This window comes from Ictidomys tridecemlineatus, chromosome 15 (assembly GCF_052094955.1).
Source record: "Ictidomys tridecemlineatus isolate mIctTri1 chromosome 15, mIctTri1.hap1, whole genome shotgun sequence".
Classification (NCBI taxonomy): domain Eukaryota; kingdom Metazoa; phylum Chordata; class Mammalia; order Rodentia; family Sciuridae; genus Ictidomys; species Ictidomys tridecemlineatus.
In genome coordinates, this window is record NC_135491.1 from 26547770 (window position 1) to 26572819 (window position 25050).

General features: G+C 46.0%; 1 protein-coding gene across 1 annotated transcript in view; it reads left to right on the forward strand.

The window, feature by feature from the left end:
- Window positions 1-25050, forward strand: part of Gpt2 (glutamic--pyruvic transaminase 2) — a 37257-nt gene that overhangs the window by 6815 nt on the left and 5392 nt on the right. Inside the window, exons 3-9 of the mRNA XM_078032252.1 lie at window positions 2387-2476; window positions 4922-5030; window positions 10380-10513; window positions 12714-12957; window positions 16734-16813; window positions 19064-19200; window positions 23232-23406. Of these exons, the coding sequence (XP_077888378.1) occupies window positions 2387-2476; window positions 4922-5030; window positions 10380-10513; window positions 12714-12957; window positions 16734-16813; window positions 19064-19200; window positions 23232-23406 (969 nt within the window). The remainder of the gene's footprint in view (window positions 1-2386; window positions 2477-4921; window positions 5031-10379; window positions 10514-12713; window positions 12958-16733; window positions 16814-19063; window positions 19201-23231; window positions 23407-25050) is intronic.

Genomic DNA, 25050 nt, shown 5'->3' on the forward strand with positions numbered 1-25050 from the left:
TGAATTGGCTGAGCAGTGCCAGTGGGAGGGCACAGGAAAGGAACATCTAGGGCTCTGTTCCAGGCGTTATTCTCTCCCTGTATTGGGCTGGCCTGGGGCCCAGGTCTCGCAGCTGTGTGTTGGTGCCTGGCCCTCACAACTATGACGGATGTATTCTTTAACTCAGAATGGGCTGTGCCCACACCATAGAAATCACCTGTGTTCAGCCTGGGGGCTGTGGTGAGTCAGTCAGACTGACTGAGGGCCCAGTGCCAGGGCGTGGATTGGTTCTGCTCTTTTGCACAGAGTGACTTGAGTAGCTACTTGGCTCCTGGGGCCACATGTCCAGAGCCTGAGTCTCTCCACCAGACTGCTTTCACTGCAGTCTCCCGCTGGTGCAGTGGGTGGTGCTGCCACCTGCCTTGGCTCCTCAGACACATTGGCTGCTTCTTAGTGTCCTAGGAATCTTTCTCCATTTTGGCCAGCCTTTAAGAACTTGGTGGGAGGGGCACAAGAGACTTAGAAGTTCCCCTTTCCCCCCATATACCTAGCTTTTAGAGATGTGAGCCTTATTTATGAAGCTCCAAGACCAGATTTGGGGTGCCTTCCTTAGCCTGCCATGCCCTCTTGTTTTGAGGTGGCAAGTTAAGCCAGGAAAACTTGTTTGGCAGCTGCTTTGGTCTTAAACCCAGTGTACACCTTTTTACTTAAGGTGTATATTACTGATTTTATTTTTATTTATTTTTTTTGGTGCTGGGAATTAACCACAGGTGCTTTACCACTGAGCTTACCCCCAGCCTTTTTTGTTTTGAGACAGGGTCTTGCTAAGTTTCCAAGGCCAGCCTGGAACTTGGAATCCTCCTGCCTTAGTCTCCTGAGTAGCTGGGATTACAGACTATCGTGCCTGGCTATGTTACTGATTCTAAAAAAGCAGTTTTCTGAAGTTGCTTATATTTAAACATTGTGTGAAATAGAGGAAAAAAGTGTAAAATCATGGAATTGTGTCTTTAAACTTTGTATTTGGGGTACCTTATGGACAATTGGAAATGGGAAAGGGGCCAGACCTTCCCACCAAGACTACTCTTTGATACTGCTGCCTTCTTGCTTGGTCCTTCTTCTTCTTCCCTGACCCTCATGATCTTGTTCCTGAGCTAGCTTTATAAGATGATAATATGTATACTCTGCCAAGTGCTTTCCTACTGTTTATCTCAGATTATCCTTTCAGCTGCCCTGGGAGGTCCTTGAGCTTGTAGTTGATTCCATTTCTCCCAGTAGCTAATTCCAGATTTAGCAAGGAGCTGTGTAGAATTCCCACGTTTCCACAGTCTACGTCAGACCACTTTTTCACCTTTGCAGCAACTGAGGTATTTTTCAGTTCCCTCCCCAGTGACATCCAAGTGTCTCTGAGTTCTTCTCTTTGTGATCTCTTTTCTGTGCTAAGCACATTGCTCAGGCGGTGGCTGGCCTCAATTTTGCTCTTCAATCAATCTTTCCCATTCCTACTGCTTTTTTTAAAAAATGAAAATTAGCCCATATTCTACATTCTGCCAAGCCAGCATTGCAAGAGAATAACCCTAAGAGTTCCTTGCTGATGAGTGTCTTCTGGGGGTGACGGTGTCCTTAGTGTCCCTGATTAGTAAGCTGTTAAAGTGGAGTTGCACTTGGGCACAGGTGCAGGTCCTTTCTCTCTCTCTGACATTTGGCATGTTCTGCTGTTAACTCCTACCTCCCTTCTACCACATTTTCCCCAGAGCCACCTTTTAGACATTCCCATGAGGTGAATCCGGCTGTGGACCTGCAGCATCTCAGGATGCCCCAGCCACCCAGGAAAGGTCTTCCTGCCTTTCCAGAAAGTGGGGAGCAGTGGAGCATGGTGGTTAAAAATGAACTTGGTGACATGGTGGCACACGCTTGTAATCGTACCTACTTGGGAGGCTAAGATAGAAGAATCACAAATTTGAGGACAGCTTATGCAACTTGGTGAGACCGTGTCTCAAAATAAAAAATAATAAAAAGGGCTAGGGATGAAGCTTAGTGGTAGAATGCTTGAATACCATGCATGACACCCTGGGTTCAATCCTCAGTAATATACACACTCAAACAATGATCTTGGGTTCAAATCCTCGTACTTATATTTAATATGTCAATTATGCAAAATTGGGCAAGTTCCTTAGCCTTTTGGAGCCTCAATTTCCTTATCCGTAAAATGAGATTAATGTTAGTTCTTCCTTATGTGGTTGTTGTGTAGGTTAAATGAAACCAGGAGTGTCAAGGACTTGGCACCATGCCTGACACTTGGTAAGACTGAAAATAGGACTGCGTATTAATATCCTGTGGGAACACTGGTTGTCCTCAGGAATCCAGCTTCTGAGAATCTTTAACCACCTGTTGCCTTCTGTCTACTCAGGGTATCAAAAAACCATTCACTGAGGTCATCAGAGCCAACATTGGGGATGCCCAGGCTATGGGCCAGCAGCCAATCACCTTTCTCCGACAGGTGAGCCAGCCCGTGGGAGCAGAGGCTACTGGGAGATTGGGGACTTGGAGGCTGGGAGGGGCTGGCATGGGCTTGTAGGAACTGCTGTCTCCTTGTCCATCAGCCTTCTCGGGACACAGTAAGGCACAGAATCTCTCAGGTGCCATTGAAGTGGCAGCCCCTTCCATTCCCTGATGCCCCTGTTCTCTCCCTTAGTTCTTCCCCTTCCAAGGTTGTCAAAAATTCCTAAACCTATTTTGGGGTTACTCTGGTATAAGAAACTTCCAGGAAGACTCATCCATAGTGCATATACCTGGATGCTGAGGTAGGAGCCTGATTGGTGAGAGCATCTGTGGGTTAGGCAGCAGCTGGGCAGAGAGGTGGTATGTGAGGATGAAGATGCGACCTCCAGAGTAAGACATCTCCCATTTGAGTGTTGACTCTGCTACTTACCAGCTTTTCTACAGTAAAGTGAAAATCACTTTGCTGTCTGATAAGTGCCTTCTCCAAATTCAGCCTTGCCACTGGCCACAGCAGGGCCAGCCTTTTCTGCGTGGTGCTGGCTGCCTCCAGCCATCACCTTATCTCCTCTGATCTTCATAAGTGGCCCTGGGAGGATGGCAGACTCCGCCCATTGTGTAAAGGAAGAAAAGCTGGATTCCAAGAAGATGGGAAGTCACCTGGCTGGTGTCAGAGCAGTGCCCTGGAGGACTGCTGGAGGCCTCTGTGAGGTGATGAGTATAAATGCCTCTCTCTAGCCCAGCAGGAGAATGCAGGCCACGGCAGCCATTGTTAACCCGCTGCTCCCCTGGCTGCCTTTGATGTGAGCCAGAGGAGGTGGGTCTGAATGTTTCAGTTTGAGACTTCACCACAACCATGTCACAAACCAAAATTGTGGGATTGGTGGACTAGAAAGGGAGAGATCAGGGTGGGAGAATGCCACAGGGCAGCCTGAATAGAGGGGGGACACCCAGCTGTGGAAAGCTTTCTGTGGGGCAAGGAGAGCCTGTTTTGAACCAAAATATAGTTTTTGCGTGTGGTTAGGTTTCACAATCTGGGCAGGCAAGGAAGTTGAGCATCAGGCACCCCAGTTCCCTTTTACCTACCTGTATCTCTGACTATAGGGTGGCACAGAGGAGGAGCAACCCCAACTACTCTTCAGGGCAGAAAGCTGTCGGGAGGAAGGGGTCCCAGCCTGCAGCCCCTGAGGGAGTTGACAGAGTGTAATGGGGAAGAGAACAGGGCTGGCACATTATAGGACCGTGTCCTATGGTCACCGCTGCTGACCCTCAGATATCAGAGTCCTAGCTGCCTGTGGATATCAGAGTCCCCAGGCCGGGCCCAGGATGGGGAAATGGATCATACCAAACGGGAAAGGGAGGAGTCAAAACAGTTGCTCTGCCAGAGAAATGCAGGCAGAAAGAGGGCAAAGGCCCCTCCCTGGTTGTCCTGAAAGTATGGACTTTGGAGGGAAGGATCAAAAGTAGCCTCTCTGCAGAGGTTCCCCACATAGCACCTATAGCTCAGGTCATAAACAGGTTCCAAAGCAGGACTTTACTGGCTTGGTAGTTGCGTCCCCAAATCCAGCCCTGCCACTGGCCACAGCAGGTCCAGCCTCTCCTACAGGGCACTGGCTACCTCCAGCCTTTACGTGTATCTTCTGATCTTCAGAAGTGCCTCTGGGAGAAGGGCAGGCCAGGTCATTGCCCATTGTGTAGAGGAAGAAAAGCCCAGCTCTAAGAAGCCAGGCAGTCACCTGGCTGGTGTCAGATCCCTGCCTTAGTGGACCTGGCTCAGCTACTCCTAAGCTGCCAGCTTAGACTTGCCCAGTGAGCTGGGGTTTACTGTACTTTTGCACACATGTCCTTGCTTAATCCTCTTAATTTTTGAGTTTAGAGTGATTTTCTGTTACAGAGATGAGAAAACTATCCTGTTTTCAGATGTCGAAAGGGGACAAAGGGAGGAGGGCCCAGGGAAGAGGGCCAGGGTGTGGAAGGGAGCTTGGCTAAAGGTACTGAGGGGGTCTTGCACCCCTGCTCCTGTCAGCTGGGCTTCACTTGCCTGCCCAATCCTGGCCCCCTGCTCAGGAGACCCCCGGTTCTTGTGACCTTGTATGTGCCCACTGCATGTGACCTTGTATGCCCATTGTCCCAGTTATGGACAAGTTGAGGCTAGGGGCCTTGAAGCAGGCCTCACTCTTTTCCTCAGCTCTTCTTCTGGCCATTCCTTCTTGGACTCCCAAACTCAAATCATGCTGCCTCCTGGCTCTCAGCTTGTTTCTTCAGCTGCAAAATCCAGTGTTCTCCTTCCCACTCACCCCCCAAGCCCACAGACTGAGCCCTCACAGAAAACCTTGTCCCCTGGAGTTGTCATCTTCCCAGAATCCCCTGCCCAGCTCCTTTGTGCCTTTCCTGGGGATCTGGGGTGGGAGTGCTGGGAGCTTAGTCTGCATCCTTGTTCTCCTAGGTGATGGCGTTATGTACCTACCCAAACCTGTTGAACAGCCCCAGCTTCCCAGAAGATGCTAAGAAGCGAGCCCGGCGAATCCTACAGGCTTGTGGTGGGAATAGCCTGGGTAAGGCCTCAGCTCATTAGGTCCCCAGGGGTGTGAAATGAATGAGGGGTTATGCGTGTGAGTGTGTGAATGTGTGGGGTGGCTGACCTGTAGTGTGCATGCAGAAAAAAAAAGAAGTTCTCCCCATCTGTGCTCTTAGCCTCTTGTTGACTAAGTTGATGGTATGAATATTGTCTTGGTGGATGGGGGTAGTCCAGGTGCAAGTGCCTGTATTTTGCTGGATTTGGGTTTTACACCTAGGAGCTAGTTTTAACAGCTGGGCCTTTTTTTTTTTCAGCAAGAGCAGAAGGTTTGACGCATTCATCAGCAGGCTAAGTGGAAATGCAGTGCCCAGCTTTGCTCAGCATTCCTGCTTCTCTGTGGCCCTCAGCCAGAGATGTCCCTCCCTGTATCTTATGGAAGGTGGCTGCCAGTTGCTAGGAAAGGGAAGCGCCCTGAGATCCCTCTGGCCCCCTTTTTTTGTGGCTTCCTTCAGTCTGACAGTACCCATTACCCCTCCTGTTTCACTGTGTTGCTGTCACCCTGGTCTTTACTTTGTTAAGAGCCCAGGCCCAACTGTCTGCCTCCTCAGAGAACACCAGGCACCAGGGGGCTCCATGGAAGGAGGTCCTGGAATTTGGCCCTTGTAGATGTGAAAATGATATTCTCTCCTGCTGAGATGGATTTCCAGCCCCTAGGCCTCTGACTCTTTGTTCTCTCATTTTCTTGCTTCTATTTATTTTTGCCCTGTTCCTTCCCTCAGCGCCTGCATGGGGAATTCAGCTTCTCTTGCTGAGGAAACCAGTTGTTTTTGAAGCTTTCTTAGGAAGTGTGCCCTAATGTCCTGAGGCCTGGAGCTAAGAGGAGGGATTTTTGTGGTTTGCTCAGCCACAAATCACCCCCCACTGGGATCAGTCTCTCTGTCTCTCCCCCTACCTTTTTCCATTTTATCTCTAAAATTCAAGGCCTTGTTCTTACCTTCCTAACTGCAGTCATTCCACTAGCTCTGTCTGAATCTGGGCAAGGTTCTTGTGGTGTCCCTCTCAGGAAAGGGCTAGCACCCCTTGCTTCCCTGCCTGCCAGCCTAGACAGGATGTGAGCCAGTGCCTTATGTTCCAGACTCTAAACCACAGGCTGGCAGAAAGAGTCCGTAGTGCAGAGGCTCATCCACTGGCTCCTCTTGTTCCTGCACATTCAGCCCAGCCCAGAGGACAAAGGCGTTTGTCAAAGACCCCTATGGCCATTGGGTGTCAAGGTGCATATCTGTAATCCCAACTACTTTGGGAGACTAAGGCAGGATGATTTCAAGCTTGGTGCCAGTTGGGCAACTTAGGATACCCTATCTCAAAAAAAAAAAAAAAAAAGGGCTGGGGATATAACTCAGTGGTAGAGCACCCTTATACACCCCCCAAATTAAAAATAAATAAATAAAGGAAAGAAAAATCATGGAAGCCTCAGAAGTGAGGTGAGGCAAGGCAGAGTTTGCCCGATGTGCCTGATGTGAATGTTAGGGGAAGGGTGGGGAGATCCTTGTTCCAGAGTACTAAACTTCATCAATAAATTTTTGCAACTCTGTATCAGCCAGAGCTGGGGGCGGGGGGAGTGGGGAGTGGGGTTGGGAGACTGTGTCTGTGGAAGCCCCATCTTGGGGTGTTACAAGAGACCAGTTGACCTTTGATGTTTTTGTGACCTGTACTGAGTTATGTCTCGGGAGCTTGGGAGCACAAAGGAGGTGTGCCTGAGCCTCTCTCCTCATCCTTGAGCTAGGAAGGGCTTTGTCCCCACCTAGGCTTATAGAAAGTTGATAGGTATGATGAAACCCCTTCTTAGGGGCACTACCAGGCCCTGCCTATCACAGAGCGGCTGGCACTGTGGTCCTTCCCGTGACAGGGCTGTGAAGGTATCACTCTCTGTCAGCTAAGCCTTGTGTATCCTGAGCGGTTTCCTGCCCATAGACATAAAAGGAAATGGAACATGTCACTGTTTCCCTAAGGCCACCCTGACCCAAGTGTGGACTATTATTTATTACATGAGATCTTGAAGCTCACCCAGGTCATATTTTTATCATGCCCTTTCAAATTGTTTCTAACAAGAACTGAGGGTGTTAGCATGCTCCTGTACTCAGGACTTGGGAACCTGAGGCAAGAGGATCCTTTGTGCGTAGGAGTTCAGTCTGGGCAGCATAGTGAGACCCCCCATCTCTCTTTCTTTCTTTTTTTTTTTAAACTAGGGTTTATTATTATCAGTTTGAAAAATAATTCAGTTCTCAGGTTGTGTGTGGATACAAACCCATTAGGTCCCAAATTTTCAGTTCTGTAAATGTAATAAATGTAGGTGTTCCTATAAATGAGTTAAATAGAATTGAGGTTAAAACCTAGCACACCATCTAAGGGAAAGGGGATCTATGTGCCCTTGTTCAGTCCCTCCCTGCACACACATACCGTTACCAGGCACTGTTCCAGACACTGACAGTGGTGAACAAGGTAGGTGTATTTTCTACACTCATGAAGCTCACTATCAGATTTGGGAAAAACAAACATTAAAAATATTCATATGAGCCAGGCACAGTGGTGCACATCTGTAATCCCAGCAACTGGGGAGGCTAAAGTAAGAGGATCTCAAGTTCAAGACCATCCTAGGCAACTTAGACCCTGTATCAAAATAAAAAGGGCTGTGGATTTAGCTTAATGGTAGAGCACCCTTAGGTTCAATCCCCAGTACTTAAAAAAATCAATCAATTATATGAATATATAATTCTCAGCTTTCATGGCTCATTGGAGAAAGGGCAGGGAGTTGTAGGATTATATCAAGGGATTCTAATGTAGAGGGAAGGCTTAAAAGGAGAAAGTGGCATTCAAGCTCATGTGGAAGATAAATGAAAGATAACCCACAGATGCAAACCACCTACCTGGAATAGCAAGTGCAAAGGCCCTGAGGGTTGGAACAGAGTGTGATCTAGTGAAAGGGTCTGGGTATGGCAGTATGAGCTGAGGTGGGGAGTTTGGCAGGGGCGATGGTGCTGGTTTGTAGAGTGTGGGAGTAGATTGGCCATTATTCAGGGCAGTGAGTCCTAAGCAGAGCATTAATAGGATGCGTTCCAGCAGTGGGCTAGGTGTTCTAGGGGAGATGCAAGACTTCTTTGGTATAAAATAACTGGAGAAATTCCAATTCAGGAGATAGGCTGGGAGTGGGGTGGGACTTTAGGGCCAACTAGAAATGAACCTTGAAGGATCAATGTGGTTTGGAGAATAACAGAAGATATAAAGGCGAAAAAGAAACCCAGGAGCCTCCTTGGAACGATGGAAGGTCTGTGACCTGAAGAAACAGAGAGCTTGCCAATGAGTGAAGGCCTGAGAATTCAAGGAAGCGGCTGGGCTTAGAGATAGGAAGAAGGAGATACCTGACTGGTGGGGATGGCCAGGCCCATGGAATAGAAGGTTGGGGGGCCATGGGGAGGTGGGATTGAAAGAAAACAGAGGGAAAGAGGGATCCCTGGAAGGTGTCTTGAGTATGGAAGCTCAGAAATATCAAATGAGTTACCTGGGAAATGCAGGTTTCTCTAATACCAAAATTCATACACATACCCTTTTATTTTATTTTACTTTATTTTTTAAAGATTTATTTTCTAGTTGTATTTGGACAAAATACCTTTTTTAATTTATTTTTATGTGGTGCTGAGGATTGAACCCAGGGCCTTGCAATTGCTAGGCGAGCACTCTACTGCTGAGCCACAACCCCAGCCCCCAACACCCCCTTTTTAGTTTATAAAATATTTCAAATTTCTTAGAATACCAAAATAACATAACAAAGTGTCCAACACTATCACCACCCAGAGTTGATGCATGTTAATGTTTGTCACTTAGCATCTTAGGTATTGGTTCAGCCCCCTCATTTTACATCTTGTCAGATGGGGAAAAGGTGAGCCCAATGCTGCACAGAGAGGCTGAGGCAGAGCCTGAGCCAGAGCTAGTGCTAATGCTCTTTGAGAGCATGTAACTGTGTCCCTCCTGGGTGCCAGGACTGGACTGATACATGCTGCAGCTCCAGAGAAGACTGCTACTTCCCAGAGCCCCATCCTGCCTCCTAGTGGGTGGTTTTGCAGTAGTCATACAAAGAATAAGTTGGTTTTCTTTAAATATGGTATGAAATTCAGAAGGGGTGTACACATACACAATGAAAAACCCACCTCCCACTTATGACCTTCAGGTTCTGATGCACTTAGAAAATTCACCATTCACATCACCAGTTTGAATCTTTTTCCCAAGAGATTGTGTATATGCAAGAAATCTGTAGATTTCCATCTTCTTTTAAAAACCATAATGATCTTGGGGTTGGGGATGTGGCTCAAGTGGTAGTGTGTTCGCCTAGCATGTGTGAGGCACTGGGTTCAATTCTCAGCACCACATTAAAAAAAAATTGTGTCCACTTAAAACTAAAAAATAAATATTAAAAAAAATAATGATCTGACATTAAAAAAAAAAAAAAAAGATCTAGGGCTAGGGATGTGGCTCAGGGATAGAGCAGTTGCCTATTGTTTGAGGCCCCATATTCCATCCTGGCACACCACACACACCAAAACAAACCAAACCAAACAACCCTTATGTGGAGCTATAATGATCAGTTAGTAAAATGCACCCATATTAATGTTCAGCTTGAATAATTTTTACATACACCTTTGTATTTCCCCACCCAGATAAAAAACTCCAGAAGGCTTCTTTTTACTTCTTTCTGGTCAGAACCTCTCACACCTGGAGAGTAGTTATCACTGTTCTTACTTCTGGCACCATCAATTAGTTTTGCCTGATTTTAAACTTAATGTAATAAATACCTGACTTTAGATTCCAAATGAAAGCCTAAGGATCGTCTTGATATGGAGTGGAGTCAGGGATATGGCTGGCAGCCCCAGGGTTCTGTGGTTGGTGCTGGTCAGGGCTCTGGGCTGTTTTGTAGCATAAGTGTTGACCCATTCTCTTAAGATATGTGGAATCATATGTGGGCAACTGTCGTAAAAGCATAGAAAAATGCCAAGATCTAATGGCTACATTTACCTGTAGAACATGTGTCAATCACAGGAGGGTGGGTTAAAGAGGTATGGGCACAGTTTAGCGGGTTAGGAGCCAGGTCCTGGAATAATGTTTAACATATAGTAGGTGCTCAGTAAATATTGGATGATGGATGGATGGTGCAAGCCCAGGTAAGTGGTTAAGCAGCTTATCATAATTCCAGAGCCTAGAACAATGGGAGTTGGCTCCTACTTGAGACAACCCCTCCAATCATTCTTCCCCCCCAGTTTATTAATTATATGTCTGTCACCCTGATTCTGTGGAGCCAGACATCCCTCTAGTTGCTACTTTGCTTGCTGTCTTACAGGCTCTTACAGTGCTAGCCAGGGTGTCAACTGCATCCGAGAAGATGTGGCTGCCTACATCACCAGGAGGGATGGCGGTGTGCCTGCAGACCCAGACAACATTTACCTGACCACTGGAGCGAGCGACGGCATTTCTGTATGTGTGAGGGTAGCTCGTTTTTACCCAGTGTTTACTCACATGAAGAATAGCCTTGCATGTGGGGGCCTAGTGTTTGAACTGATTAGCAAAGAACAGGCCTGGTAGGGAGGGCAGGCCACTCCTTGGTCCCCCTGTCCTGGTGGACTGCAGTCTTTGCCACTTTTAGTCTCTATCCACCTGGGTACAACTGCAGCCTCAGTTTCCTTCCAGGGTACACACCAATAGGTTCTTTCAGCTGAAGAGGAGCTGTGGGCATTTGAGGGTGCCTATTGGCCTTTTTATCAGTTGGCACCGATCGGTGTCCTCCTCTGCCAGGCTCTGAGCCAGATTCTGGGAAGACCTTAAGGAGACAAACACATCATGGGGCCTCTGTCTATACACTCGGGCTGGAGCAGACCAGTATTAACCTCTCATAAATAAAAGTCATATCACAAGTGTTCAGTTTCTCTTCTACAGTGAAGAGAAGGACAAAGTGCTATAGGAGGGAGCAGCAGGGACTCTGGCCTGGTGTGACAGGGTCAGGAAGGCTTCTCCAAGGAAAGCTGAAGGATGCGCAGGGGTGAACTGGGGAGGCAGAAGAAGGGGTGTGTTCTGAGCTGAAGGTCAACATATGCTTTGAGTGGCGGTCTGCTCAGTGTTTGGAGATGGAGTCTAGGTGGACTCGTGCACACAGTGAGGAACAGAGTTACCAGAAATATGGCCTGGGGAGACATGGTGGCTAAGTTCAGGGGGCTCTTAGAGGCTACCCTGAGGATTTAGGTCACTGGTCTAAGAGCAGCAGGGGCCCACTGAAGCAGGACGGGCCCATAATTCAATAAATATTCCTGAATTTAAGCCTTGGCTGAGAAGAGCCTAGTAGATGTGAGGAAACATTTAGGAGGTGAGAGAAGAGGTGACTCAGACTGGGGAGTCAGCCATGGATTGGGGGTGGGGCAGGGGGGTGATGGTGTCAATGGATACCTGGCTGGAGGAGTCCAGAATTCTGGATTTGGAGTACTGGTGATGTTCGTTTTGTGTGTACGTGTGTGTGATGCTGGGGCTCTAACCCAGGGTCTCGCTCTGCCAGGCAAGTGCCCTACACTGAACTGCCCAGCCCTGGACTCTTCCTCCAGGGCCTGACTTGGTTCCAGTGAGGTCACTCACCCTTTTTCCAGTTCAGGGAGCAGCATGCTCTTTGACCTTTTTCTTATCAGGGTTATCTTAGTCTCCTGACCTCAGGGCTTTTGTTATTGTTTGTTGTTTTATTCCTTTCCTAAAACCTTTCAGATAAATGCTGGATTCCTGGAGCCCTGAGGAAACAGGCTCAGAGACATTAAGTGTTCTGCCTGCTTTGAATCAGTTCTTGTGACATCTGAGATTCTGATGTTGAAGCTCCAGCCCCCAACCACACAGTATCTTCCATTATCTTCTGCTGCCATAAACCCTCTCCATTCCCAGAGAAGCCCAGTATTGGCAGAGGTTCTGGAGGAGAGGAGGCATTCTTGCAGCAAAAAAAAAAGGACCTACGCCAAGTATAAGGTGGAGAGTCTCCCCACGGATGGTTTTGGCTTATTCAATGAATTATTGTCACTTCCTCCAACAACCCACTGAATTCCCACGGCCTGGTTCCTCGGGAATCCTTCAAAGATGCATCTTGCTCAACCTTGAAAACAGGTTGGCGCGCCACCTGGTGGCAGTACAAGTGTATTTTATTCCATTTCAACAGCCCCTGTTTGGGGGTCTTATTATAAGACAGATTCTAAATTAGAGCTACAGGGATGGGGTCAGAATAATTCTGAGATAGGGTCATTTTGGGGTATATTTTAGAAGTAGTAAACATTCTAACAAGAATTGAGGTTTTCTTTTTATTTGTTTTCTTTTCTGGTGCTGCGGGGGCTTGAACCTAGGGCCTCATAAATGCTAGGCAGGTGCTCTTCTACTGAGCCATACCCCCCAGCTCTTGAGTCTTTATGTATGCCATATGTTGTACTAAGAAGTTTGAAGCATTCTATTTTGCTTACTGCTATGGCAGCCCTCATTTCATACCTAAGGAAACTGAGACTCGGGAAGTGAAGCAACTTGCACGGGCTCGCACTGGAAACAACAGAGGGGCCACTGTAAAAGGCTGGGGCCGGGGCTTATCTGGTTTGTCTGCTCACCAGCCCTCAAAGAGTGGAGAATGGTGGGGAACCTCTTTTTTGTGGCTTTGTGGTTGTAGACAATCCTGAAGATCCTGGTCTCTGGGGGCGGCAAGTCACGGACCGGTGTGATGATCCCCATCCCACAGTATCCCCTCTACTCAGCGGTCATCTCTGAGCTCGATGCCATCCAGGTGAACTACTACCTGGATGAGGAGAACTGCTGGGCCCTGAATGTGAACGAGCTTCGGCGAGCAGTGCGGGAGGCCAAAGACCACTGTGACCCCAAGGTGCTCTGCATCATCAACCCCGGGAACCCCACAGGTCTGCACTTAAATTCCTTGACAGTTTCTTGGGGTTAGGGGTGACTGCTCTACTGGAGATTTTCAAAATAAAGGGTTAAGAAATAATGCAGAGTCCTCTCTGCACTCAGTTTCCCAGTCCAGTTCCAGATTTCCTAATGTGAAGCCATAAGATTTGCCTCAGGCTGCCTTAGGAGGTGAGCAAATGCAGGCATTTTCTTGGGCAAGGTTGTGTATTATTAGTAAGACCAGTTTTTTTTTTTTCTTCCTGTTCTCCTTGTATTTGTGAAGACTCATATCCTTGAGATTATTCACTCACTGTCCATCACCATGAGTCCTAGGCCTCATTTTACCTTCTCTCCCACTTGTTTTCTGAACTGGTTTTCAGAATGCTGATGCATACATTTTTTGTTTTCTTTGATGCAGCATTGCTATGCACCTTGAGGCCTGAAGGAGGAAATGCCATATTAAAAACAAAAAGAGCCTATTTTTAGAAGTTGAAAAGCACCCCCAATTTTGCATATTTTTCTTTAAGAAAAAAAAATACACACAGTCCTGCCTGTTTTGATTTTTCTGGGTTGCTGGCTTCATATGCCTTGATGCTATTTGGATGCAGAGAACAAGGGCTCCTCTCTCCTCCTTTGTTGAGAGAAGTTGGGTTGGGGCCAAAATGTGTTGGAGTTGATTGTGGAATCTGCTTCTCGGGAACATCAAATGATGCTTCAATCAGCTGAAAGCACCACTTGAATTCCTGAATGCAGAAAATGGGTGCAGCTGGTGTTAATACTGGTTTATTTACCCCAGTGCCTTGAGTGGAAGGATAAAGATTCTAACCGTGGTGGAGTAGGAAATTGACACAGAGCTAGGTTCCCAATCAGATTGTACATTAGAATCACAAAGGGAGCTTTGAAAAAAATTTCAAAGTCTGTACCCCAGATTCTCTGAGGGTGAGGCCTAGGCATCAGTATTCAGTGCAGCAAATGAGAACCACTTCCTTAGAACAGTGGTTCTCAAACTTTTAACTTGTTAAGTATAGATTGTGGGCCCTGCTCTTAGAGACTTTCTTGTAATTGGAATTGAATATGCCCTGGGTATTTCGTTTCTAACAAGTTCCCAGGTGACAGACACTTCTGCTGGTCCCAGGACCACACTTGCAATAGAAGTCTTACAACATCTTAGGAAGGACTGTATTCCTAGTCTGCATTAGAACCAGTTTCTTTCTTGGCCAGGTGTTTACATGAACCTTTTCACTTAGCGGTCTGGGAAGAAGTAATGGCACCAGAGACTTTCCTGTTCTAAGTAAAAGTGTTCTATGAATGTGCATTAATATAAATATTCTTATACCGTAATTTTATGAGTGGCAGTCTCTGGTTTGGTACTCTGAGGCCATGTGTGAAAATCAATCAGCTGTTAGAAGAGGGATGATGGAAAGTAGAAACTCACCTGGGGTGACCATGTATCTTGTCTGGACCACACACTGTGGCCATTTTGGCTAAGAGGTGTCAAAATGGACTGGAGCATTAAGCCAGGGCTGTTTTGGTTTCAAAGACTGAAGGAATTAAATTGTGGGTCTCTTAAGTCTGGGGTAAAGTAGTACACCTGAACCAGTATCATTGTCAGAAGAATCTCCATGCATTTCTCAGCTCTGCTTTTCCCTGGATTGGATTCCTTCTCAGGGATGATCCATTCTTGGAAGGGCCTTCAGCAGCTCCAGCCATTGCCCATTAGCTGAGCAACCTTATTGGAGAGCTTCTCCCTAGTTTCACCAAAAGTCTTAGGGCAGATTGTTTGTGGCCTAAGTTTGGTCAACCGCCCTTTCCTGAACCACTTTAAATCATTGAAACTCTTCTCCAGGTCTCTGTCCACATCCCATGCTGGAGGTCCCCATAGGACACTCATGATCTGTTACTCAAAGCAGTGAAGGGTGCTCAGAAGACAAAACAATAGATATTCCCATGATCATGGGAAATTCCTTCCAGCCAGACTCTGATGAGAGACACTTGGGAACCCCTCTCTAGCCTTTTGGGCCTGTATCAAAGTCATATTTCCTGTATCTCCCATCTGGGCACAATTGTGCCCTGACCCTTCGAAAGCCATGTAAGGCTTTTCTTCACCACTGTTCATGAGTTTGTCCCTTCAGTGGCTCGGTGGGTCTGCTCTATGTGACTGCTGTGTCCCAGGCACTGGTGAGACATAGTTATGTCCTGTTGTCAAGTTTGCATTATGTACATCAGTGGAATTATTTGCATCCATTGGATCTCATTTCCTCTGCCAGGTTGAAGGCTTTTGAGACTTTGGTCTTTCCTTAGTTTCTCTATGTGTTCCATTTAGCATTTAATGAACATGTTTTTGTACATTCTGGCGCTCAAATCCTTCTTGCATTCTAATAGGATATAGTTATGTGATCACAGGTGTGAGAAGGAAAGACCAGGAGGGTTTGCAGGAGGTTCTGCCCTTAAAGTAGACATCGCCCTCTTTGTGAGGATAGTGGCTGTTTCCTTAGAGAAACCAGGGCCTGCCACTCATCTGGAATCTCAGAGCCCTGTGCTTGCTTGATATGAAGCCCAGCGAGCACTTGGTTGGCAGGAGAAAAAACAGTTCCTTAATAAAGAAATTAGTTCATTGCTTAGATAGTTTAAGGCAGAAATCCTGGCTGAATCATACCATGCTTTTACAAGATAAATGTATATACATTTTTCCCAACTTTTTTTTTATTCTTCCATAGACAAGAATATAGGTGTTTTTTAAAATAAATAACATTCTGTATATTGCTATACATTATAATATATATGTATACACAAATAATACATATGCATATGTTTATACATATACACAAACATGTATATAACACACATAGATATGTACATGCATATGGTAAAGAAACATGGCCTTTTAAAAGAAATTGACAAGCCTGATTAGAGTGGTGCTGCTTGAGATGATATTGTGAGCACCTCTGACATTTCCAGTGCACCCTCAAAGTAGGTCTCAGAAAATACTGGGGGAAGGTCTTATTTTTACCTTCTTGTCTTTGTTCCTTTTCCCACCTCTGCGGCATTTCCTGTGACTTACTGTATTGCTGTCTTTCATTTGCACTCATGTTTCTAGAATGGATGGTGGTTGTTTTCTTTGTTAGTTTTGAGTCAGTTCCTGAAGGAGGAGAGACTGAGCCATGGAAAACTGCAGAGTGCCGTTATCATAGTCTTTAGCAACACCTAGCTCGCCAGGAACAGCTGACAGGAGATTCCAAAGCTGTTGCCCAGACTCATTCATTCAGCATTTAATCTGCAAATATTTGTTGAACACCTGTTGAGTGTCAGCTTTGAGGATAGTGATGAACCAGGATAGACTCTGTCTCTGCCTTGTGAAGCTTGTGGGTGCATTTCTGGGGAGAAGGTGTTTACAGAAGTTGTAAGCACCCCCAATTCTGCTCTGCTGACTCTTACCTAATTACCATATCAGGGTGCATATGGGAGAGCAGGAAGTGAGCTGACAGATTTAACTTTTGAGTTTTATTTTCCTGTATTTCATGATACTTCTCTATCTTCCTGTGCTCCAGAACAGACAAATAAACATTTCATGCAAACATACCCCACAAGAAATGGAGTGTGAAACCCTACTCCCTCCATATAACTGGTTTCAGTGAGTCAGACAGAGAGGCCAACCCTCTGTGCATCCCTGGAGGTTGAGTACACCATCATGGACATAGGACACCCGAGTGATTTGGGGTGGGATTCTGACCTGGGGACCATTTAAACAGCATTACAACCTACATTTTGGTTTTTTTGGGGATTTTTATAGGCCAGGTACAAAGCAGAAAGTGCATAGAAGATGTGATTCACTTTGCCTGGGAAGAGAAGCTCTTTCTCCTGGCTGATGAGGTAAGAGCAGTCCCAGCTGCCCTCTCAGAGGGGTGGGGGTGAGCTTTCTCTTCTAGGGTGGGATCCAGGTTATGAATGTTTTATAGCCAGAGAGAACTTTCTAGATTTTGGAGAAATGATTCTGGTCAACAGTAAGGATGTTCATTCTTACAGCCTATGAGTCTGTGACCTAACTTATCCCTATATTGGTTTGGATACTAATTAGTTGTAAATTTCAGAAATTTACCACAAATCACTTAAACTATAAAATAAGTAAAATAAAGGAAGGGTCACAGATGTGTGGCTAGATCCAAGGACTCAAACCATATCTTCCATATTCTCTCTCCTCCTTTCATCTCTCTGTTTTGGCTTCAAAACATAGGCCTATTATCTTCCCAGCCCAGGAAGATTTTTTTTTTTAATATTTAGTTTTTAGTTGTAGATGGACACAATACCTTTCTTTTATTTATTTTTTTTGTGGTGCTGAGGATTTAACCCAGGGCCTTGCACATGCTAGGCAAGTGCTCTACCGCTGAGCCACAACCCCTGCCCCCAAGAGAGATTTTTTAAAACATATTTTTTAGTTGTAAATGGATCTTTCATTTTATTTATTTATTTATATGCAGTGCTGAGGATTGAACCCAGGGCCTCACAACTCCAGCCCCAGAAGGAGAGAATTTTGTCCTTGTAGTTTCAGCAAAAGTCTTAGAGTTGCACTTCATTGGCTCAGCCTATGCAATAGCTGAATCAGTCACTTTGGCCTGGGAATTGTAATATGCAACTTGGCCAGGCCCAGAGCAAGGGGCAAGATATGGGATTCCTCCCTGCCTATCTTCTGCAAATCTCCAAGTGGAAACCTGGGGAGTCATTCCTTAAGGGCAAATCATGATACTCTTAGAGAATGTGTGCCCCATGGCAGAAATGACAAATGACCCCTCCATAATGCTGCAGTTTTTTGCATAGTATTTCCATATCTACCATCTCATTAACTCTCTCAACAACCTGAAGAGGGTATCTTAATTAACCCTGTAACTGTTGCTTCTTGAACCCCAGTTCTGTAGCAGAGGCCTGCCCATTCTTCTTCTGCCTTTCAAGGAAGAAATTGAGGATCTATCAGTTCCATTTTCATTTCATCTTTATTTCTGTATGGTTTCTGGTTAGTTGTAGCTTCTAGCACACTACCTTCCTTTCTTTGTTCCTTGGCATTCCCACCTCAACTCCATGCATATACACAGCTTCCCCATTAGATTGTTGCCATAATTAACCATAGAAGGACCTAAAACTTTCATTTTTTTAAAGTATTTTTTATACCTTTATTTCACTTATTTATTTTTATGTGGTGCTGAGGATGGAACCCAGGGTCTCACACGTGCGAAGCGAGTGCTCTACCGCTGATCCACAACCCCAGCCCCAAAACTTTCATTTTTAAAGGAGAGAAGGGACCGCAGAGAGACCCATGGTTTTCCTTGTGACCTGATGCACAGCTTCCCCTCTGAGTCTGGGAGGAGGAGGAGGAAGAGGCCAGTGCTTGGCATGTTGAAGATGGAGCCTGCCTAACACTCCCAGTAGCCCTTTGGGCCCCTAGAAAGCTTCCATTTCCATGATTTCCAAAATGGGTGTGGGGAATTTAATCTCAAGAGCTAAATTTAATTTAACTCTCAGCTTGCAGGCTGTGGGTACTAGACTCTGGAGACTGGGGGGAACAAAATGGGTATGGGTGCTGGTTTGACAACAAAAAGTGGAGAGAAAAAATAATTGTAACCTGGGTGTTAGGAAGGAAACCAAACAGAGCTAACTGCTTAAACAGGGAGATCAGAGAACATTAATTGCTCATTAATATTATTAAAGGAAGGTTATCGTTGTGCTTTTGGAAGAAAATTTTCTTGAGAATATGGGAGTTCTTGGTATCATCCCTGGTCTGAGAAGTTAGAGCGGAAGTCTGGAGATTGAGTGGGGATGAATGTGAGAGAAATCAAATGAACCCCTAAGATATCTTAAGGTCAGGGTCTAGCCTGAGGCCTCTTCTCTTTGCTTGTTCTGGAAGTTCCTTCAAGCAATATTTTGGTTCATTCCTGGAAGTGGCAGTGGAGGCTGGGCTGGCTGGTCTTTTCAGGTCTGGGCCTCAAACACACGATCTGTTGGTTATCCCTCAGCATATGTGACCCATCCCCTGTGTTCTGCCATCTTGGCTGCACACAGCAGCAGCCCTCATGGGCTTAGATCTCTCAGAAGAACTTGCCTTAACTGTCCCTGTGGTGTCCTTCCCTGCAGGTATACCAGGACAACGTGTACTCTCCAGATTGCCGATTCCACTCCTTTAAGAAGGTGCTTTATGAGATGGGGCCTGAGTACTCTAGCAACGTGGAGCTCGCCTCCTTCCACTCCACCTCCAAGGGCTACATGGGCGAGTATGTTGGCTCCACCTCCACCCCTCACCCCTACTTTCCCTGGGCCTTCCTAGGGATTTCCCAATGCTGCTGTCTCCTCTTTGCCTTTTCCTCTGCCCTGCCCTATGGTCCACTCACTTGGCTGGAGGGAAGGCAGCCTTCAGCTGACCTAAGAATCAGGAGACAAGTCTGCACCACCCCCGAGAGGAGCTCAAGGGTATGAGAACCACCCTTCAACAGAGGCTCACACTTATAAGGCCATGCTTGAAAGAAACCAGACCGTGGATAAATGACAGAAATGAAAACAGGATCTCATAGTAGTTCCAACACCCAGAGTTTTCTGTCATGTCACTGTTGCTCTGACATTGATTAAAGTCTGCAAGGAGTACAGATTTGAGTTGACAAACAAATGCCATTAAACTGATGGGCCAAGCTCTGCATGGAAGGCTACCTTGACCCTGGGTGACCTCAGGGCCAAAGGGTCAGCTTCAGTCCTCATCTGACGAATACTTCCTGAGTGCTTACTGATCTTCACTCTGAGGATATATCAGTGAATGAACTACAGCAGTCCCTGCCCTCATAGGGCAAATGTTCTAGGAGGAGGAAGGCAATAGACAAATGAGGAAAATCATATGACAAGTCAAGAACAATAACCAGAGGAATGCCGGGCAGGGGAGTGTTGCAGGCTTAACTAGTGCAACCCCACTGAAGAGTTGGCCTTTGAGTTAAGACCCAAAGGAGGAGGAGGGAGGGAGACATCTAGGGTAAAGACATTCCAAGCAGAAGGAATAGCACATGCAGAAGTGCAGAGGTGGAAGTACGCATGGGGACATGGAGGAGCAGCCCCAGGGCTGGAAGGATGAGCAAGGGGAAAAGTAGCAGAAGGTGAGACTAAAGTCATAGAGACCAGATCACTTGGGCCACTTTGATTACTTTCTGCTTTTATTCAGAGTGAGATGGGAGCCATTAGCATGTTTGAGCAATAGTATGACCTCACCTGACTTGTGTTTTATTAGACTCCTTGTTCAATTAGGAGCAGGGACTCAAGTCAAGGGTCCATATTAGTCCCCAGGCAAGGTGTCACAGATCAGGGTAGAGATTGGAAGAATGTCTGAAATATCTTCTGAAGGTGGAGTTGAAAGGAGTTGCTGATGGGAAATATAAGAGAGAGAAGTCAGGGATGAATCCCGAGTCTTCTGTTCAGACACCAGGAAAGATGGAGTTGCCATCAACAGATGAGGATGGTTTTCAGGGGGAAAAAGAGAGGGACTTTCACCGTGGACATGTAAACTTGCTAATGCTTATTTGATGTCCAGCTAGAGATGAATGTGTGAGTCTGGAGATCAGGGTGGATATCTGGCTTGAGATTTAAATTTGGGAGATGTTAGTGTATGGGTTGTTAGTTTATTGAAGCTCTAAAGCTGGACATCTCACATGCAGTGAGCTTAACGAAGAGGTCCAAGGACTGGGCCCCCCTGCTCAGAGGTTGGGAGAAGAAGAGGAACCTGCAAAGGACACTGAGAAGGAAAGACCAGGAGATTATTAAGCTAAAAACATTATTCCCAGCCTGTGGAGTTCTCATGTGCCAAGTGTCAGTGTGGGGAATGTTCTCATTTGGTAGGCTGGGAGCTGGTGTAACTATGAAGCTTGAAGAAATATTTTAGCCAGGTTTGGGGGACTGTCCCTTTGGGATGGTTGCCAGGCTATTGTTGATTTTGTGTGATGTTGACAGGGGTTAGTTAATGCTAGTCTTTCTAGTCTACTCAGGTAGTAGTGCTACTTCCTGGCTAGACTTTTGTACACTGTGTAGAACGAACTGTTCTCTGTTCATTTTTCAAAGTCAGCTCTGTTCATCACATACCTACCCATCTCTCCATCTGTTATTGATTAGGCTTTTTTTTTTTTTTAACCATCTATATTTTTGAACCATCATTCTTTATTTATTTGTATATGGTGCTGAGAATCGAACCCAGTGCCTCACACATGCTAGGCAGGTGCTCTACCACTGAGCCACACCCCAGCCCTTGATTGGGCTTTTTAACAAACAGTCCCCTGGATGTTTGAATCCCAAGTTATTATTCCCTGTCGTTCTCAGATCCTGATTACCTAAGACTAGAGTGCTTTGCATAATTTGATTTTTTAAAAATTTGTCTTGCCTTGGCCTCCCAAGTCATTGGGATTCTGTAATCCCAGTGTGTGCCACCACACCTGGCCACAGTTTGATTTTCTGCTCCTCAGTGGAGGGTTGAACAGAAGGTTCTTTTTTCAACTTTTATTGAAAAAAAGGGGAAACTTTTCCAAAATGCCCAAATTTATTTTCCTGCCTTAGAAGTTCCAGTCCAAGGATCAGATAGGAATCTGTCTTTGCTGGTTCAGTTCAGCTACATGATCCAAAAAACGTTTTATTGAGAATCTCATAATGTCAGGTTCTCTGAAGTTGGGGGTGGGGATGCACAGTTGGGTAACCAGGTCCCTGCCTCAGGGTACCTGTGTTTTTGTGAGCATTAATCTGATCACTGGCAGAGACAGACTAGAGAAAGAGTTATGCTCCAGAAGTATGCCTGATACTGCTGATTTGGTAGAGAAACATTTTTTAACTCATTGTATTCTCCCAGCTTATTTTCATATCGTTTGACTTGGCAGCAGGCAGGAGTCTTTTGGCTATAACATATAGAACTCATTATGAATTGGCTTACATCAAAGAGGCATTAAAAAAAGTTCTATATTGGCAAAAAAAATTAGGAGTAGAGTTGAATCAGAGGACTTAAAGATGTCAATGGAAGCCAGGTGCAGTGACACACACCTATAATCCTGTCAACTCAAGAGACTGAGGCAGGAGGATTGTAAATTAGAAGCCAGCCTCAGCAACTTATCAAGACTTTTAACCTTGATAACTTAATGAGACCCTGTCTCAAAATAAAAAACAAGAAAGATCTAGGGATGGAGCTCAGTAGTAAAGTGCCCCTGGGTTCAATCCCCAGTGCCAAAAAAAAAGTTAGTGGAGCCAGATTGGTGGTGCATGCTCATAATTCCAGCAGCTCAGGAGGCCGAAGCAGAAGGTCGAAAGTTCGAAGCCAGCCTCAGCAAAAGCGGGACACTTTTGTGTAACAGTAAGACCCTGTTTCAAAATAAAATACAAAATGGGGTTGAGGATGTGGCTCACTGGTTGAGTGCCCCTGAATTCAATCCCCAGTAACCCCCAAAAAATAAATAAATAAAAGTAAAAGGGGCTGGTGATGTCACTCAATGGCAGAGTGGGTTTAGTTCCAGTACTGGAAAACAAGAGTGAGAGAGAGATCTAAGAGGTGCTGGGGATGTAGCTCAGTGGTATGCTTAGCATGCAAGAGGCCCTAGGTTTAATCCCTCAAATCAAAAAGCAAACAAAAAAGATGTCATTGGGACTCCCTGTTTCTGTTTTTTTGCTCTGTCTTATTTCCTTTCTCAGCTCTGCTGTCCTCTGTGTTGGGTTTGTTTTCAGGAAGCAAACATTTTTCCTATGAAAGTTCTCAGGCTGATTCCCATTAGCACCAGTGAATCATGTGTTTGTCCATGGAGACTGCACAGGACGATGCCGGGACCTCATCTTCTGAGCAAAGGCTACTGTGTTAAGTTTCAGGCTAAGTTGCTATAACAAACCAGCCCCAAAATACAGTGACTCAGACAAGATGGGCATGTCTCTCTCCTTGACATAATAGTCCAAAGGTAGGGGGAAGTCCAGGGTAGTCTGTGCTCCATGAGCTCACTCAAGGACCGAGGCTATTGGCTTTGCCTTCTCTGTCCTTCTCTAGCACTGGGGCTTCTGCTCCAGTATCTCCACCTCTCAGGAAATGGGGAAAGGGAAAGAGGAAGGAATGCACATTGCTTTTTCTTATTAAAAAAAAAAGTGAATTTGTGCATATAACTTCCATTCACCTTCTTGTCAGTGGCAGAACCTCAGCTGCACCTGGCCATTTGGTGTTAGGGTGGGAATGGTTACAGATGCTGGCTGTCTGAATTGCACTTTGTGAGGTCTTTTGTAACTGGTGGATGTGTCCCTATTGTCAATCCTCTAGGTGTGGCTATAGAGGAGGCTACATGGAGGTGATCAACCTCCACCCTGAGATCAAGGGCCAGCTGGTGAAGTTGCTCTCAGTGCGTCTGTGCCCACCTGTGTCTGGACAGGCAGCCATGGACATTGTTGTGAACCCCCCAGTACCAGGAGAGGAGTCCTTTGAACAATTCAGCCGGGTAAGTCTGCTGTGACCTGCATACATTACAGTTACTATCAGAGTCACAGGTGAATTCCTTCCATGGCGGGTGGTTGGGTTATCTCCAGGTGGCCATACATCTGCTGGTTTGTGAATGTCTGTGTTCTCCAGGGGACACTCATGGTGCCTCCTGGTTCTTGAACTACCCTCACAAGTTGGTTAAGCCTGAGGATGCAGAAGGGCTTATTTTGAAGTGGGAGGACTATAGCTGCATGTGGGTAGACCCACCCCTGCTTCCTCTTCCTTGGCTGTGAGCATCCAGATGGGAAGGCACCCGAAGGGAAGTTCCTTGTGTCCTGATAACACTCTCAGGGGATTCTGTTACTGGGCTAAAAAGAAGGGGACATGGAGGGGAACAGTATCAGTTCTAGGCCTTGGGACTATCCCTGGCCTATCCAGCTCCATGCAGTCTAGTCAGGACCTTTCTTTTTCTTTTTTTTTTTAAAGAGAGAGAGAGGAGAGAGAAAGAGAGAGAGAGAGAGAGAGAGAGAAAATATTTATTTCTTAGTTTTCGGCGGACACAATATCTTTGTTTGTATGTGGTGCTGAGGATCGAACCCGGGCCGCACGCATGCCAGGCGAGCGCGCTACCGCCTGAGACACATCCCCAGCCCAGTAAGGACCTTTCAACTGTGTGACAAAAGCCCAACACTCACTAGTTTGAACAAAAAAGGAACTTATAGAGCTGGGCAAGGTGGTGTGCACCTGTAGTCCCAGCTACTCTGGAGACTGGGGCAGGAGGATCTCTTGAGTCTAGGAGTTCGACACCATCCTGAGCAACACAGTGACACCTCATTGCAAAAAAAAAAAAAAACCACAATGAACTTATGGGCCAATTAACTAGAAGTCAGTTCCCAACTGATCTAGTCTCACATTTTTTTTCCTTTTCTTTTAAACTGTGATAAAATATACACAGCAAAAGATTCATCATTTTTCAGTATACAGTTCTGTGGCATTATTGACATTCACATTATTATGCAGCCACCTCTACCATCCATCTCATAACTTTTTGTCATACCTATTAAATAATCACTCTTCCTCCCCCCCAGGAACCACTGTTCTACTGTCTGTTTCTGTGAATTCACCTGTTCTACGTACCTGACACAGGTGGAATTATACAATGTTTGTTCTCCTGTGAGTGGCTCATTCCACTTAGCATCCCAGGTTCATCCATGTGGTAGCCTGTGTCACAACGGATGGCTGAGTTGTGTCATTGTACGGATATACCACATTTTGTTTATCTGCTCGTCTGTAGGCTCACACCTTTTTACCCCGCTTTCCCGCTGTGCTTACAGAAGTCCTGGATGACTCTTCCAACTCTGGGCATGTGTCCAGCTCTGAACCAGTCACTGATTCTGCTTTGCTTCACCTGGGTCATGTGTCCCCGTGCATACACATGGACTGAGAGTGTGGGGGTGTCCTCCCAAATGAAGAGCCCTGCTGACTTCAGAAGGAGGCCCGTGTCTACTAGAAGTATTTCTAGGATATTCCACTCAGAGCCAAGTCCATTTGACTGATAGGCAGGGACTGGTTTTGCTCATTTTCAGAAATGACATCCTCATATAAGAATAGATCCTATGACCAGGCCACTCAGGATCTTCCCTGTGGCCTGAAACTCCCATGA